This window comes from Fundulus heteroclitus, unplaced genomic scaffold (genome assembly GCF_011125445.2).
Source record: "Fundulus heteroclitus isolate FHET01 unplaced genomic scaffold, MU-UCD_Fhet_4.1 scaffold_2.2, whole genome shotgun sequence".
Lineage (NCBI taxonomy): Eukaryota > Metazoa > Chordata > Actinopteri > Cyprinodontiformes > Fundulidae > Fundulus > Fundulus heteroclitus.
The window spans coordinates 1-18,451 of record NW_023396611.1 but is presented as its reverse complement, the minus strand read 5'-3'; the positions used below and the strand labels follow the sequence as shown (position 1 = coordinate 18,451).

General features: G+C 42.1%; 1 protein-coding gene across 1 annotated transcript in view; it reads right to left on the bottom strand.

Moving 5' to 3' along the window:
- ntn2 (netrin 2) overlaps nucleotides 1-8,255 on the bottom strand; it is a 47,658-nt gene extending 39,403 nt beyond the window's left edge. Inside the window, exon 1 of the mRNA XM_036129675.1 lies at nucleotides 7,020-8,255. Within this exon, the coding sequence (XP_035985568.1) occupies nucleotides 7,020-8,070 (1,051 nt within the window). The 5' untranslated portion in view covers nucleotides 8,071-8,255. The remainder of the gene's footprint in view (nucleotides 1-7,019) is intronic.
- Nucleotides 8,256-18,451: the final 10,196 nt, after the last annotated feature.

The window sequence follows — 18,451 nt, the reverse complement described above, 5'->3', positions numbered from 1 at the left end:
AATCTTTCACCATATCCTCACTTCATTAAAAACAGAACCATCCCTTTAAGTCACCAAAATAAAGATTGTTTTAAAAACACAGCCCATCTGGCTTTTTTAAAGCTTCTCCTTCTGCCACAATGCTTTCCAGATAAGACATATTGATGCTGTTTGCCAAACAACCAAATCGTCCTGGTGCTTCCAGTCTGTATGAGATTACTTTTGTTTTACTCCAAGGGACAAAGACATCCAAATCCTGCTCCTCTTCATGCAATGATTCAAATTAAACAGATATGTTTAAATTACCCAAACAACAGGAATTTAAGAATCTCCAGGTGTAAAAAGGCATGCAGGCTAATCTGCAGTTTGACGGGAACGTGGGCCTGACCCCTGCTTGCCCTTGAGATGGTGTGGGGGAAGGCTATTTTGAAAGTCTAATCAGCATGGAATAACCATCTGCTGCCTGTCAGTGAGGTTATTGAAGAGAGATTTACAAAAAAAAAGAGGGGAGTTTGTACTTTTGTGGTTTCTTTCTCTGTTTCCAGCTCTGTCATGTAGATCAGGGGGCTTCATCTGAGCCGTGTTCCTGAGCGACTGCTCCTGGCTGGCTTTTTTCTTGTGACATACACATGTGCAGCTGCTGGATCAAAATATTTTCCCTCTCACACTATTTCTACTTTTATATAATACTATCGAAAACAGGGCCTTAGCCCACAAAAGCAACAAAAAAAAAAAATAACTAAAAAAGCTTAAGCACACTTGTAATACATTTGTACTTATTCTGGTTTAAAACATAACTGTTTTATTTGTGTTGCAGACATGATCTCACAAAATCTGCGATATACCAGGAAATCATTCTTAGAAATAATGTGTGCTGTTTCCTGCAGGTGTTGACTTGGAGAAAAATAATCTAATGTGTCACCTGTTTACTTTGGTGCTCTATTTTTCGTTAAGCGGGACAAAATCCGCAAGTTTAAAGTACTCGGGTCACAATTATTATTATTATTTTTTTTTTTTTTCACGAAATTGAAAGCACAAAAAATATTTTCTCATGATGTTTTTAGTTGCTCAACAATTAACAAAAATGTTTCATGACCAAACAAAGTAGTCTAATTTTTTGCAAAGAAGGGTTTAGTAAATGATAATGGCTCCAAAACACAAAACAGAGCCTCACATTTTTGCTTTATTATGAGAAAGAAATAGTTCGGAGCGGCCTGCTGTTTTGTATTTTGGTGGCCAAATTTATACACTTCTTGACACAATCGTTTCAAGAGCCGCAAATTGCCCCCAGGTCACACATTAGGCACCCCTGGGTTTATTAATAAAATATTTCTAATCGGGCTACTAAAAGGAAATTCACATTGGATATCACTAACAACTCACGTAATCCACAAAAACAAAAATATATATATTTTTTCTACAATTCATGAAGTGGAATGGCACATGGAATATGTATTGAGGTACAAAACTGTATAAAAAGCCAAGAAACTAGTGGAAAGATGTCAATCTGTCTTCTCCCCATCAGGGAAAGTTAATATCAGCTGGTTTAGTCCTGACTTGCGGTCTTTAAAATGATTTCCTACAACCAAGGTGTCACACAAGCATGTCATTATAAGAAAAAAACCCCAAAGAGAAACACTTTCACAACCTTGTTGTTTCAAATGTACTAAGAGATGTATTTAGAAGTGGTGCTTGCTGAAGAAACATGGGCGGAGCTGAACTGTAATGTCGCTGGGAATACCGGACGCTAAACCTGCCGAGGCTCAGATGTGATGCAGAGTTGACCGACGTGAGTAAATGTTTTTATTAATACTGTGATAATAGTGATTTTTAGCCTTTAGAGTCTTAAGTACAAACAACATTTTAAATCGATTGACTGATTGATTGGTTAGTTCTTATCTTGATGTGGTGTCCCTGTTTCTGTTTACAAACTGGAATTTACTCTTCGATCTTCTGATATGAGGTTCTTAAAGTTGCTGTAGATTGGTTTATTTCATTAATAACGGTTGGTCTTTGATCACGGCAAGCTGCCGCTTTACCGCGAGCGATTGCAGAGAGTCAGGCTCAGTCCAGCAATATTTATTTTATTATTAAAAATAACCAAAAACCGTTTGTAAGATTATGAACACCAACCGTCTATGCCGGTGGTGTTTTCATGGCCCTTTTTGAGCCTAAATAGAAACCAGCAACGGGCACGATGAGCAGATATAAACAGACGTGGCGCCATCTACAGGCAGCACTGCAGAACTATCACAAAGCCAGATGGCGACTACTAGATAACTACTAAATAATAGTTCTGAACAATGTGAGCACTAAGATCGCAACAGAGCATCGGGCCGTACCAAAAATAACTTTTCTACTAAAGATTAAATATTTTTCAGTCATCATTTTTAATTGCTATTCCCTGCTCCAATCCAGATTATTCTGCATAACATTTGGCCTTATTGTGTTATTTGAGTTTTTCCTAACATCTAGCCTGATTAAGAAGCATCAGAAATGTATTAAAAAAACAATGACATGCTCAATAGTGATTTTCTCCACTGTAGAATTACATTCAGTATGTTATTTAATTGATTGATTTAATTTCTGAGGAAACTGCAATGAATGTGCAAACCAGAAAACCATCTAATTAAGTTAAGATGTCAAGTTTTCTATTAAAGATATTCAGCACCACACCCAAACACTGCGGCACACTAAGCCTCGGCTCTGCTGCCAGCCATGGCTCACCTGCATTTCTGGCACATCAGCTGAAAAGGGAATTTAACAGCCTTTGCATTACCTTTTTATTTTATGCCATGAATGCATACCAGTGTGTCTGGTGCAGCTCTGCAAGCAGACCTGGCTTAGCTGGTCAATTAGGGATGGATGGTGCCTGGCCTTGAGCTTGTAGAATCCCAGAGCGGTTTTCTGGACTTCCTGTGGTTTGAGTAAGAAATGAGGCAGAGGAAGCTCTGCAGAACAGAACAGCTTGGCGCCGCAGCCAAGAAGGGTCAAGATAGGTGCAGACACAGTCCACAGCATACAGCTACTGCTTCGCCATAAATGATCATCTGTTCACGATTTCACATTGTCCTTGACTCCATAAGAGGCCTTTTCATCTTATATAGCAATGCTGGCAGAATCTATTAAGGCATGATATAGTGTTTCGAATTTTTAAATCAACACAAGGTATTTACACTATAACTTCAACCACTCCAACAGAGTGCTCCATCACAGCTAAATTGCTCGTATCCATCTGTTTCCTCATTCCGTCCCACGGCCCAAGCTCCAGGGAGATAAATCACAGCTTTTTCCACCACGTCTCCCTCAATGCAAACACGCACAGTCATTTATGAGGCTGCCGTCTTCGACTGCTTCAGCAGGGATTTGTAAACCTGTGTCTTAAGGGACGACTCATGGCGAGGTGGGCGGCAGATAGGCGTGTGCGCGCATGGCTTGTTTCTGGAGACAGTACGCAAGCCGGCCAGGACAGCAAGCAGTTGTCCTGGCACGGGACACGTCAAACATCTCGGAAAACTGTGGATTAACAAGCCAGTCAGCGGCTATTTTCTTGTGAGTAAAAATGTAGGAGAGGACTTGCAAAAAGCAGGTGTCTTTCCAAACTTGTTTTACTTACATCTACTAGTGAGCTTAAAAGGTAATTATCATCAAATTGCAGAGCCTGAAAACCTAAAAATTCTGAATGTGGGACAGTTAAATAAACAACAATCAGGCTTTATATTGTTGTCTGATACAACGGGAGCTTTTTTATTCACACTTTCTAATACAGAAAACAGTTTGATACATGGATAATGATGCCATCTGTAATGGCACCTTCTTGAAGCTCATCTCTCCTAATGGCTGTAAACAAAAGACGGATTGCAATCCCAAGAATAACAGATTGTTTGAGCGAGCTATCATTTGCCCCATATGTTGAATGGACTTGTGCTTGCTTCTTGGAAGCACAGAAACAACATGCAGTGAGCATTTTAGCCACGGAGATTGTCTACACAGGACACAGTAGTGAGGCAACAACAGTCTTTCCATTGGAAACCTCTTTTGTGCCAGGAATAGCTTACAACCGGAATCTAAGATTTAGGGGAAGAAACAACAGAAACCCCAATGAAGAGGACACAACCCTGTTTATGGGCCAGGGAGGCAACAGCCGGACCAAGCAGGGAGTCAACAGCCAGACCACTGACGCAACTATAGGTGTTTTTTTTGTGCGCATAAAGTTGATCACATCAGAAAGTTGTGTATTTTACAGCTTGTCAGTTACACTCTTAAAGTGTTACTAACCCCGATGTAAAAGCATGACAAAGGTTGAAAAACTCCAGGGGTTGAGGGATGCTGTGGAGCCCAGCGGTCCTGAGCCTTATTTATCAGTTCGAGCTGCTGGCTAGGGGCGCTGAGCCTAAGAACGGGTCCAGTTTCTGAGCGGTTTTAAGTGATGTTCGCAGCATCATTGCTAACACGGGCTAACGTTAAAATCTGTAACAAATGGTAACGCTCTCAATTCTCAAAATTCCAGCTCCTGACTTGGGGGCATGTCTGACTGAGAGGGTTTTATACTCGAGCGCAGGGCTGTGACGCTTACTGCATTTTGTACCATTAATTATTTTGCACTGCCAACATTGAACTTTTCAAACTAATGCCTTTTTTTTTTGCACCATTATCTTTGCACTATAAATATTGTGGAACATTCTTCTGCATGCTTAAAAAACAAACAGTTTTTCTCCTGCACTGTTACATTCTTATCACTCCTGCATTTTATAATGTAATGTTATTTTATTTCAATTGCAATCTGATTACAACAAAATTTCGTTTTGTATGCACTCTGTGTGTACAAAATGACAATAAAGTTTGTCTAAGTTGACACGTGCCTGGTTGTGCCGTTTTAAAGTTCACACAAATATGTCAAGATTTGCACAGTAACATAAAGATAGTATCGTTAAGGCCCGGCTTATACAGTTTATCAACAAAAGAGGTCGATTTAGCGCTTAGTTACTCTTTAAGCAGGTTTTAGCAACCAGGAGCTAGCTGGGAACAAGCAATTGGAAAATGTTTCAAGCACATAATTTTCAAAACAAGTGATTGATGCAGTGATGAGGGAGAAACTAGTGAGTTTAAGGTTGTCACCACATCCAGCCCAACTTCCTCCAAAAGGCAGGAGGGAACTCTTAACTTCTGTAATTTACTGCTTTACAACAGATCTCCAGTCTAGATGCTAACAGCTCTGTGGCACAGTGTGAGACTTCTGGGCCAACACTTCCAGCCTCCTGTGTCGGGAAAGCATAAAGTTGAAAAAGAAAGACAGGTGATGTTTAGGACAACCTGCTACTTTAGGGACGTTCTCAGCACAGCTCCAATGAAATTTTGCACTGAACTGAAAATCTCAGCCAAGTGGGAATAGCTCTTTGGCACGTATGAATGCATGAGCAGGTATAGCGTGCAACCAGCAAACGGGCTTTAACCGCCCTGCCTGAGCAAAAAGGATTAGGTCATCGAAGTTGGCCAGCAAAGTCTGGTTGTTTTGTCCAGAGTTTCTGGATCGAAGTAACATATCAATCCCACGGCAAAGAGATTTACGGGAAGCAGGTATAACACTTCAGAAACAGCTATGGGACATTTGAAAGAGGGTGTGTGGAAAAGTATGAGAGAGAGCTCACAGAGGGATTGACAGGATATTGTTGAAGAAGGGGCTGTGGTGTGCGTGTGTGTTTGCATCCATCTGCATCTGAGTAAATGAGGGTTTCAAAGACACATCTGAAGCCAAAGCACGGTTGGCATGGGAGATTTCAGAGTAGCTGGTGAGGAAAGGATGGATTTGTTGGCTGTTGTAAGTCTGAAATGGCCTTACCTCTGTGGCTGTGTCACTCTTGGTCCCCTTAAACAAATCTGGCACTGTTCAGTGCTAAATATGACCTCAGGCCAGCTCACTGGGTAATTACAACATGTTAGAAAAATATACACTGTTTCTTTTCCTCTCTCTGGGTGTAATTTCATTTCAGTGAGCAAAGGTTAAAACGGGGACAGTGGTTTCTAATATGGTTTTACTTTCCTATGGCTACAAATTTCTTAAAAAGCAAAACTGGCCTGGTTTTAAGCTCAATCTATGTCTATTTATGCTAACAGAATAAAACACGAGACTGAAACGCATCCAAAAGGTTTGCACAGCCAGAACATTGATTTGACCCCGCTATAGCTTCATCTCCAATCAAATGCAATATAATCAGCTGACAGGCTTTTCTGCTCAGATTACGGGGAGTTTTAATTGGTCAACTTTTGTAGAAAGACTGGCAGAGAGGGAAGCCAAATAACATTCTTGGATGGCCTAGTTGTTGCACAGCGTCAGTGACTCACGAGCTTGTCATCCGATGTTTAGACTTGCTTGCGGTAAAGACTTTTTCACTCCCCAGAAAACAAATTAGTAAGGTTATAAACCCTTAAAAAATGTACTGTGAAAGAAACACGTCAAGCTATGGAAAAAGATTATTACATGTTTTAAGTTAAGATTCTATATTCAGCGTTGACTATGAACTGCCAAACGTCGGAGGGCAAGATGGATGGGTGGATTCGATTGGAAAGGAAAATGTTGTGTGTCTGTAAACACAACATTTTTCTAAATCCTGTTTCTTTTTTCCATACTTGTCCAGACCAGGAAATATTTAAATAAAATGTTATATTTTTCAATATTCTACCAGACTGAGTAAAAAAAAACTGCATAAAAAGCAAATATTTTTGTTACCAAATGCAAGTTTTAAACACAAGCTGGTCTGTTATACTCCTGTGACCCCATTAAATACCCACATTACATTAAAACACAGTTTTCCTTGTAAAACTACATTCTCTGCAACCGTTTTCCTTCTCAATGAAATTTGTTTTACATCAGTCAACCTGGTTCTACATTGTTGGTATCAAAGATTGAAAACAAATGTGCAACAAAAATTGTAAAAATTGTAGTTTCTCCATACAGTGTAAGATTCAAGATGATTTACTGGCTGCAGCACAGAAAACATTCTCTACTTCTATAGGAACGGTGGAAAAAGAGAGGGACTCACGCAGACACTCATTGGCCTCTCGAGCGTTGGCCCTCTGCCACGGCCGGTCGTAGTGAAAGGGCTTGCATCGGTCACATTCAGGCCCTTCTGTGTTGTGTTTGCAGTCACACACCAGCTTCCCTTCCTTGTCTTTTAGACATCGCGAGGCATGGCCATTGCATTTACATCTTCCTCCCACCTGGAAGTCCCCCACTGCATAGAAATATGTGGGTAAAATTGCAGCTACTGCCATTGGGTCATCGTCCCGTACTCCAACGTTGCTTCCAGAGCCCAGTGCAAGCTCCCTGGGAAGCTGTGGCCGGCTGAACACCACACGAATATCAGTGACGGTGACCCAGTCCTGAAGGACAGGGCTGTTGTCAAAGTCTTTTCCAGAGGGTCGTCCATCCAGAGTGCTGAACGCAATAAGTCCTCCAGAAAGGGGGTACATCTCAGTGTGGCCATCTGTGCATAGGGCCTCCTGCTCGTTCTGTTTGGTAATAGTTGCTTTGTTGGGCCTGTTGTACATACGTCTGCACTGCGAGGAGTAAAACTGATAGGGCATCCAGGTCTTGCCATAGTCCATGCTCTTGTATATGACCAGGGACTCGGGTCGTGGAGAGCAGAACTGCAGACTGACATAAGTGATCTCAAACTTTTTGCCCAAAGAGAGGGTAAGGGTCACGTTGTGTGGAGATTTGTTGAGATTCTCGGACTGCCAGCAGGTGAGGTTGTGGGCCGAGTTGAGGTCGGTAAGGTAGGAGGCAGGGTGGGCACGCCGGGGCTCTGACGCGTCGCAAATCTGGCACGCTCGTACAGAGGGCCGCTCGTCGCTGCGCTCCACAACGCTGCAGGAGCGGGACGGAGGCCGGCCACAGACACTGGACACAGTCACCTCTTTGCCAAAGGCAGCGTTTATGAATTCAGGGATACAGCGTCGGGCAGCTCCTGTCTCGTCATAGCAAGGGTCCAAAGAGCTCTGCTGCCCTGCGAATGGATTTGTGGCACTGTGGGTGGAGGCTGAACTTAGGAGGAGGAACAGCCCTAGCAGGCACCTCAGAGGTCCCCTCATCCTGCTTGAAGGGCCTATGTTGATTTCTGCAGAGTTGGGGCTTGATGTGTGTCCACAACACTGTGAGGAATGCTGATCTTTTGTGCAGCGCTGGAGGGATGTGTCTAAGTGTCTTCCCTTGTGTGTGCTACTGTCAGTCTGTGAAAGGAGCGTGTCTGAGCTCAGTGACCCTTCACTCCAGTCCTTCCTGTAGGGGAGAGAAACAGGCAGGAAGGTCAGTGTCACAGGCATATTTTACCATAACAGGACATGAGACAGAAAGTGACACTGATCCACAGCATAAAACAAAGCTATGTCCCCGAAACCAAATTAAACTTGCCCTTATAAAGAGACCTATACAGAATATTTAGTACCAGACAATGCCAAGTGAATGTTTTCATTGACCACAAGCATGTCAAAGGATCAGACAGTTAAATGAGTGCCCCAAGTGAAAGGAAGTGACCATTTAAAGAGAGACATTAGAGGCTGCAAGTGACTGCATCTTGAATTTCAATGCCGTTTGCTCATTCAGTTCAGCTATTCAGGTCAAAACGGCCCCCACCTTCTGGTCAAGCTTGAAAAGCACGGCAGAAGTCACCCCCATAATCCCCATGTGGGTCGGCAAAGCTGTGAACTGCGTGTGACTCTCTTCAAATGTCGGCTGAAAAGGAAAGTCTCGACAAAAGAGAAGAAGAGTGCTTGCCACAGCTACGAATAGTGATAATTTCACACTGAAGAATTTTCATAAAAGGCCTCCCTTTAATTTTAGTGCGTCTACACAAAGGGGGAAAATATCCCTTGCTGCGAAATAATGATTTTCAATGGAATTACCCAAGTCACGCATAGTTGAGCTCCAAGCAATTTTCATGAAACAAATGAAACTGAATTATTTTTGCAATTTGTATTTGACTGTTTTAAGATAACCAAAGTGTTTAGGAACTTTCTGTGGAGTACAATATTGACATGACGCAGAAGCCACTCTTCAAAACCCAAGGGACAATGCCATTCAGCTAAGACAAAGTTGCATTCATCCTCATAAGTCAAGAAATCACTAAAATAGAAGTGTGACTCATCTAATTTGTGCTCTGTCCGGATGCACCCAACACACACTCACACTTGGATGTCCTTTCCTTCACTCTTCTGGATGTATCGTAGTAATTACACGTTATAGAAAAACACGGAACCCAATGTTTAAAAACTGAAGGTCTTTTGGTTTTCTGCACCAGCTCCTCCACAGGTGGTTTCACAAGCCTGAGAATCTGTCTTTCCATTTCTTTGTATTTAATTGGTAGAGTGGGATGTCCATCAAAGCATTGAGCCAATCCGTGTCCAGTTCCTTATTTACGGCGTCTCAGGAAGCGCATACGCCACCATGTAAGGGGTTCCTGCAGACTTGAGTACACAGAAATGATCAAACTTAAGGCCAGTAAGTTTGTATATTTTTATATCTGTTTTTACAAAGATTTGTACACAAATGCATAGAACGTCTGCAGCACCATGTTCAATTCTGCTTCAACAGAGAACATGTAGGGTTGATTTGGTTCTCTTTTATCAAAAATAGTGAATGGGTGTGAACTGTTGTGGTGTTTGCATCCTGCAGAAATGATGAATTGGTATGTTTTTATTCCCCATAACAGGTCACCGGTTCACCCCATGTCTCCTTGCGGTGACAGTATGAAAATGCAGAGTGTCTTGTTTACATAACATCCAGGAAAGTTTGAGATACCAGCCTCCAAGGCCAGCATCGGGCAACCAATTCAGACAGGAAGAAGTTGTTTTGTGTCAGTCTGACTATAAATTTCCATCTGCTTTCAAAGTCTTTACTGGTGCGTCTCAGTGGCAAGTCCCAAACATAGGAATTTTGTGGACTTTCTGCCATACATCGAGCTTAGAACTTCCCCGTGGTCTACTCCGTTTCATCATTGAGTTCATACCACAGCTGGCATGCGATGCTGTGCCAGGATGGCATTCAGCTTGCGGTTTTGCTAACAAAGCATCTGAGTCTGAGTGTTCACATCTCTATTGAATCCTTCACACATTCCCAGCAACCTCACCATGGCCAGAACAGCCACCGAGATCTTCTGAATTTGTTGATATACCATGTAACCACCATCTCCAATAAGCAGAAATCCTTTTATCATAAATCTAATTATGTATGCATCTTCTACATCGTCGATGAAGAAAATAGACAGACACACAATCTTGTGCTCATGTGCCCCAGGAGTCCAGAGTCTGTCCAGCTGTATGTGCCTCTTCTGGACACCTGGGGTTCTCCTCTGACCAGTCATCTTGTTGAGAAAATTTTGATTAATTGCATTGAGCGACCAGCTGACCAGATCCATGGTTTGCAGAAAGAGTCACTTTTTTGTCTCTCACTACACGTCCAGTCACAGTAGAAGTGGTTAGCGCTCCATAAAAGCCCGTTATTAATAGCTATACTGCTTTCTTCTTACCTTACGTCTTCTTGCTATATTGTGGTCTTTATATTGTCGGCTCCCATTGCTCATCTGCATTTTTTTCTTTTCTTTACAGGTTTTTTTTTTAAACAAAACTTTGCTGAACACTTCTAGAAACAATTCACCGTTACTTCTGTAAACAGTGCGCTGCTCTGTGACTTTTCTCTCTGGTATCTGCGCATGCGAGTCGCTTTGCAGTCAAGGACCGTTCAGACAGAAGAACGGCCATCTAAAAAAAAACTGATTTCAGCAAAAAAAAAAAATCAGAATTGAGCATTAGACTTGCAGCGTGAACGTAGCTATGAGAGGGGCATTGTTAGTTGAGAATCCTCCTGATCGGCTTAGATTCCTCCAGGTTTTGTGGTCAAGATCTGTACTTTGTGACAAGGGCTTGATTTGAAATAAAACCCTCCTCTGGTCCCTTAAGTCTGTGTCCTTAGAGTGTTTCTGAAGTCTCCTCTAACAGCAAACCGACGACATCCACCTCCCAAAAACTATACTGTCTTATAGTTATTTTGCAATTTCTTGCTTGGCTGTAATTTGTTGTTGTGTGAGATCTATGAGAATCATTTACATTTGATATATGTATATACAATATGTACATAGCTTTCTATTTTTATGTTCCAATAAATATCTATTTTGGGGGAATAAATTCATTATTTAGTAATTTTTAGGTTGTCTGGTTAAAACTGGGTAAAAAAAAAGGAATGAGACACAATGCTCATTAAAAAGAAGTGATGTACCTACATTTCATTTAGGGCGTTTCATTTATTTATTTGGGTTATTGATTAAATTTTTCATTATATTCATTAAGTTAAGACCCATTTCAAACATTTATTATTTTCAAACATTTATTGTATAAAGATGCAGTGTACGATGTAACACAGATTGTTTTATTTAGCCTTTGGTCCACTTTATTTTTATCTCTTTGCTACAGCCCAAAGAATAACACCTGCTACATTAAACTCAGATTCTGTTTATAGTGTTAAAATGAAACAGCTGTTTTTCTAATGAATATACTTATACTATGTAGAAATAAAAAAAAAAAAAAAAAAAAAAAAAACTCAGTTCCTAAATCTAATTTCACCAGGAATCATCATTTGCAACACGGTTTTTGAGCAGATTACCCCCCTAAGGAGCATTAACTTCATTCGCTGAACCAGAAAATTCCTCAAAACGGATATTTATTGAAGGCCATTCTTCATATTAGGGGAATTAAGGCTGACTCTCCATTCAGGCCTTAAAGGCTCTGGCTCCAGATAGATACCTGGATTGAAAAGCTCACTGCTGGGAGAGAGGCCAGATCTGGTCGGTGCAGAAAAAGGCTTGGAGCAAAGAAAGAGACGTATGTATCGCCTGAAGCTTTTCCTTCCCTAATCCCTCTTTTTTTTGTCCCTGGAAGAAGCCCATTTCACTAAAATCAGCTGAGGAGTTGAGAAGGTCCTCCAATGCGCTTTGGAAGGTGTTTATTAAATTACAATAAATCCCAGCGACCTCTTCGTACCCTCGCTTTCTCCTTTACTACAGCATCCCTTTTCATCACGGTACAACAAAAGGCTGCTTCTGTATCAACTTCAGGCAAGGCTTTAAGGGATTTAAGTCCAAAATAGAAAAAGAAAAACAGAGGGTCTTTTCTTGTGCAAGGGGTCTAAAGCCAGCAACCCCCAATAAAGAAGCAAGTGGCCTGGTAAATGGGTCCACTCTTCAGTGCTCAAGTACACAAGCAGAGCCATTTGGCCCGTTCTCAGGCTCAGATCGGGTGATGGAGGGGAACGGCGAGCTGCTTCCATGTCAGAAGCTGTTATACTTATTTTATTTTTTTGGGCCTAATCTTCTCACCTGAACTCTTTCAGCATTAAATCACTCAAATAGCTGTTAAAGCAAACTTAAAGAGGATTGTAAATCAAGCCAGCATTATTTACAAAGCACATTTCGTACCACTATACTGAACCCAATGTGCTCAGAAAGAAATTTTATAACAAAAACAGCCAATAGAGATTATTAGAAGCAAATCAAGCAAATGCAAATTAAGTATTTACAGATTTAAAATGACACATACAATAGAGAAAGAGAAAAGATAAGAAGTAAAACATATTTTTTTTGTACCAGGATAGAAAACCATAAAAGCTGAACCTTTATTTGCCTTTTCTGCTAATTTAAAACAAAAAAGCTTAACTACTACCCTTGGCTTAAGTCCAGGGATCTGTCTGGATTTGCACTTCAGCGAAAACCATCCATTGCATGTTTATGGCCAGAAATGATATTTGTGCAGCTTTTCCTGCAATCACTACATCACTTACGGCACACACTCGAGCCTCAGAGCTGGTTTATATATTATATACACATTCTTCAAACAGGATCCCTCATCCATTCCAAGAGACGAGGCAACTGTTGAGAGCATTTAAAGTCACGAGCACGCAGGTCCACACTGACAATGGACCGCCTGCTTGTAAACGACCAGAGCAAAAACTCTTCTCCGCTCAGATAACGCTGCTACTCAAAGAGAGGTGCTTGAGGATGAGGAGGTTAAAGTGGTCAAGCAGGCGAGAGTTTATCAGTCAAAGCACACCATAAAAAAGACTGACGGCGGTAAAGTCAAAAGGACTCGAGATCCACTGGAAAGTTCACGGAGACAAAACTGATTTTTTCCAACCCATCGTGTGAAGAGAAGAGTTTAAATGATAGCAGACAAGAGGATAGAAAAGAGGTGGGAGAAATTGAATCGCATGACGGGGTTGCGGGAGGAATTAGCTGAGCAAAGATTCAGATAAATGACAGTGAAAGTGACATAGGGGTATATGGAGGGACATAAAACAAAGAAAAACTGAGCAACGCATGGAGAAGCAGCAGAGGGATTGATTTAGCTGGACGCCGTTGGTCAGTGTTGGAGCTTAGAATCCCTAAATATGGAGCAGTCCACGTGCTTCTGGCTTTAATAGGAGGACTCTTCCAGGGTCTGGTGCTATGGGATGCATCTAGCAGATCAGCCAGTAGATTAAACAGAGAGAGAACGTCTATTTAAACCCATCAGTCTTCCCTCCAACACACGAGCCTAGCACCATTAACTGAGCACTCTGACATGATCCGAGCACAAAAACAAGTCTGTTCTGTATTACCAGCTTAGATCTTACTCCTCAGAGCCGCAGAATCTGCTAAACGTGAGGCAGAAGTCTTTACAGGTCTGTACAGTCTGCATCGTTGTCAACAGAGATGTGTAACTGAGCTTTAAAATGCAAAGAATCTCTTTGTGCTTCGCTGAAAGAGACGGGAAGAAGCCGTCTCCTACTATGTGACGCTGAAGCAGCCAAAGCTACATTGATCGCTACATTTATTGGCTGATGGCAAAGCAACAGTTTGATATTTTGGGAAGTACATCAACTGGTACGTGCCACAATAATTAGTCAGACTCTCCAGTCGTGTGTTCTGATTTTACAGGATCATAAAGTAAGTGATATGGATTCACAGTACTCTCCAAAATGTCCCTCCTTTGTTTTTTTGCCTCAGTGAGACAAACTTCCTGGATAACTTTTAAAGTAGCCTCAAACAGTCTTTGTTTTTGGACATTGGCTGCTTTATCTCTCACATTTAGCTGTTGTACCTGTCCATTTTCAGTGGTATGTTTTTCTTTAATAAATCACATCAACACATCGTTCCCATTATTTAAACCACCGTGAGGTGATGGCCACAGGTCTACCTTCCATACGTTATTTCGTCCTGTTTATATGTTGTGTTAAGCGTTTTCAGGCCTGGCTTTGGATTTTTCCAACTTCTTTATTTAATGAAAAGACCGTCCTAATGATGTTATTACAGGGGAACAAGGGTTGCTGTAGCCGAGATGAACAAGCTGCTGTTATTTTCTGAAAGACCTCCAGAATCCCTGCAGACCTGTTGGATGGGCATAAATAAATTAAAGATTTATGACCTGGTTGTAGCACCGGTGTAAGGTTGAGTCCTTGGCCCTCACATGGCCCAAGAGAAAAACACTAAATTGAATTATTATAGCCTTTCAATTGAGGATTTCACCGCACAGTGTGTCTCCACAAGACAAACACGGATTCCGTTTTCGACATTTTGACATGAAGAGCGTCTATCAACTGGGCCCAGGTCTGAACTTTGACTTGGCCGTTCAGCACGTGAATCTGCTGTGACCTAATCCATCTCCTTGTAGCTCTGTCTGCATGTTTAGGGTTGTTGGTTTACTGGAAGGTGAAGCTCCACCCCAGTCTCTGGAACCTTTAACAGATTTCTTTCTAGGATTTGTCCTGTGTTCATTCAGTCAACCTTTCCAGCAGCTCTGACTGGCCCTGCTGAAGAGAGGCCTCTGCTTTTGAAAGGAATTGGTTGCATTGGCTCTAATTTAGGGTTGTCTGAGTAAAAGTAGCTGAATACAAATCCATATCGCACTGATTTTTACAGGAACGATTATTTTCCTTTTCCCTCCACTTCCCAATCACATGAATTAAATGTGAGGTTCTAACATCGCAGAATGTGGTAAATTTCAAGGAGTGTGAATCCTTTTGAAAGGCGCTGTGGATCCGGAACCACACAGAACCACAGTGCCAACAGAACCAAGAACAACTGAACTCAGGTTTGCCTTGAATATTCAAATTGCACTCCACTGTCTTATGTATTATCTTATTATCTTAGTTTTATTTTTCATTAATTATATCTAACTTGCCTGTGTCAGTTGTTTGGATTTTCATCACTTTGTCATGGTTGGACACGACTGAGAAGGAACCTTCAGAGGATCCATAATCCATAAATAGAGGATGCATGAGTTGAACAGACTCATCGGTAAAAGAAACAATGGCGCGTTTACCAGCTGTTCAACATTTGAAACTTTATTGAGGAAACTGCGGTTTGAATTGTGAACCAGTTAGTCACCACACAACCGTTGCAGGGAAAACCAAAGAGGAAAAAAAAGGTCATATGATCTGGATAGGGAAATGAAAACAACAGTGACCTCTGGTCCCCCCCCCCCCATTCCCACAAACCGTTTTAGGTAAAAGTCAGAAGTGACCACAACTCCCAGGTTACTAACTAGCTAGCTGCTGCAGCACTTAAACCATTACCACATGCTATGCCTGCTGGGAGTGCAGTGACACACAAACCAATTCGCCTCTCTGTCACTACAACATTCCTCTGTTGATTAATGGCAATGGAAATGTTGCGCTAACATGCAAACCCCCCAAGTGGCCATGTTGATGAAGGGACAAATAAAATGCTCACTGGTATTTGGAGGGGGGGGGGGGGTAAATAATAATATGGCATTTCGCCATTGAGGACTATTTGGAACAGAATTAAAGGATTCAATTCAACAATTAGTAAAGGTGGGCAAAAGGCCGAAGGATGGGGACCGACTTAGAAGTGTGTGGTGAGTTTACGACGCGACCCGGTGAGATGAAGACGGGGCGACGGAGTGAAGGAAGCTGGGAGATGGCAGGGTGGTCCGGTGGTCTCAACGCAGACATTCCAGGGAACGTTATTTCAGCTTCTCCCTGTCACCAGGAGATCATCTCATGTTGAGATGTCTTTCTTTCAAGCGAGGGTGTCTCTGTCAGAGTTCACAGATTAGGAAAACAGAAGTCGCTGAGAGGTTTTATTTAGCTTTGGGTGGTGTAGAGGAGCTGAAGCAGCTGAGCCAAAGACCAAACCGCCCAGTTTTAAGGTATACCTTCACCCCACAAATGTCTCCAGCCAACAGCTTACCTGGGTAGTTTTTACCTTTCCTTGAAGCAAAGTACTCATATTAAACAACAAATGTCAACGGATTTTAAATCTTTCTCTGATTAACAATTGATAGCAGAGGTAGAAGTGCATTCCTAACACCTCCTAACACAGCTACACTGCAAAAACAGAACAAAAAATAAGTAATATATTCTTAAAATTTGTGTATTTTTCCTTGATTTGAGCAGATAAATAAGATGATCTGCCAATAGAATAAGATCTTTCCACAAAAAATAGGAACAATTCATCTCCATCATCTTATTTCAAGTGCAGGATGTCTAATTATCTTATTTTAGGGGCCAAAATACTCATTCCATTGGCAGATAATCTTATTTTCCTGCTCAAATCTAGGACAAAAACACAAATTTTAAGAACATTTTACTTATTTTTAGATCCGTTTTTGCAGTGTAAAGTGTTTGTAACATTTTGCTATAGGCATGCCCTCTGTTTATATCCAATCCTCATATTTCCTTGAAAGAAATGACCAAGTTCTCAGACTCTACCCTGCTGCTCTTCCTCTTTGGCACGTCCAACACGCTCAATGCTTAAAAAGATGGAGATGTGGGTGCCTGCTCAGAACCATGGGATTCAGATTCCTCCGAATCTTTCACTGAAGGGATCCAGCCAACCAGAGTGAGCGAAGTTAGCGAACCAAATGTTTCCGTGTTGAGTTTGTCGCGTCTTCCCTGAGTACGCTTCCAGTACATGACTCCGTAAATTTGCAACGCGTACTGCAGCAGCCAACTTTAGGACTCTGATAGAGACCTCGCACTCGCGGTGAAACCTCAAATCCTCCACTCACGACAGCGCAGAGATTCAACACAGGTCGACGGAAGAAGTAGGGAAGAGCATGGCGTCTGGGACTGCGAGATATTGGACTGGTTGGCTCGGATGACCGAAATGTGGGACCAGACTGGTGACTTAGACTGAGACAGCTTTATTTGTCATTTTGTATGCACAAAGTGCGTACAGAATAAAATTTTGTTTGCATACAGCTTGAAAAATCACAGTAAATTGCAGTAAATTACAGGATAAAGATGCAGCAGCGAATTATGTAAACAATTGAAATGTAAACAATGTAAAACAATGTATTAATGTAGACAATGTAGGGGAAATGGACAGTGTGCTATTCACGGTATCCAGGAGAGTATTATTAGAACTGTGTAATATACGTGGTACAGAGTCAATCTGTGGCTTCAGCATTTCAACAATCGGATGGCATATGTGCACATGTGCAATATGCAAATGTGGTGCAGTGTCCATTTAGTGGCTTCAGCAGTCCAGCATTCTGAAGCATATGTGCAGATGTGGTACAGAGTCCATTAATGTGCCCTTAAAGCCAACAGTTCCTGTTGAATCTATTACAGGATGGCAAAAACCAGAGACAAGGACCAACATCAAATTAATCTAGATCAATGTATATTCTTCTTTTAATGTCCGGTCTTAAGCCCATATGTGATGCAGAGCAAGACTTAAAACTAGGAACCTGCTGTTAAACAAGAAGCCACTGCTTCAGTCTTACACTCAGGAAAACATGCTGCTGACCTGAAGTATCATGAATAAAGGAGTTAGTTTTAACAGCAAAGATTCCACCTTAAGACGTCTGTCTCCACCGGGGGGGGGGGGGGGGGGGAGGGAGAAGATGGTGGACTCGGAGGTTTAGGAAACTCTAAGCTCTTCAGTTGGCATTCATTAGGGAAGGAGGGAAGGTGGGGGGGGGGGGAGCAGGGAGGCTGGAGGGCAGGAGGGGGTCAACTCTCACAGCTGAGGGCGTCATTAGCCGGGGGATCACTGACAAATTTTTAAAGCCAGCTCAGAGGTTCTGTGTGTGTCTGTGTGTGAGTGTTGGTGTGTGAGGTTTGTAGAGAAAGGTGCCCTGGCGCTAACCCTAACCGTGGCTAAAATCTGATCCCAGACTGCTCCCCGACGTTTCAGTCCCACCGCAATATACCTGAACTCTGCTTCCAAGAATATATCACCCACCTGGAAAGACCCTGCGTGTTCGGAGTCAAAGCAAGCAGATCCAAAGGGAATCACGATGCATCCAAGTGAAATAATCTCTACATTTCCACCTAACAGAGACACTACAAGAGGAGAGACTGAACGCCCAGCTGAGGAATGCTCCGGCCTCCGTGGCCAAGCCCAAACCCAACGGCTGGCCCTGAATCTGACAGCAGCTTATTGGATCAACAGAACCTGATCCAGAACCGAACACGAGA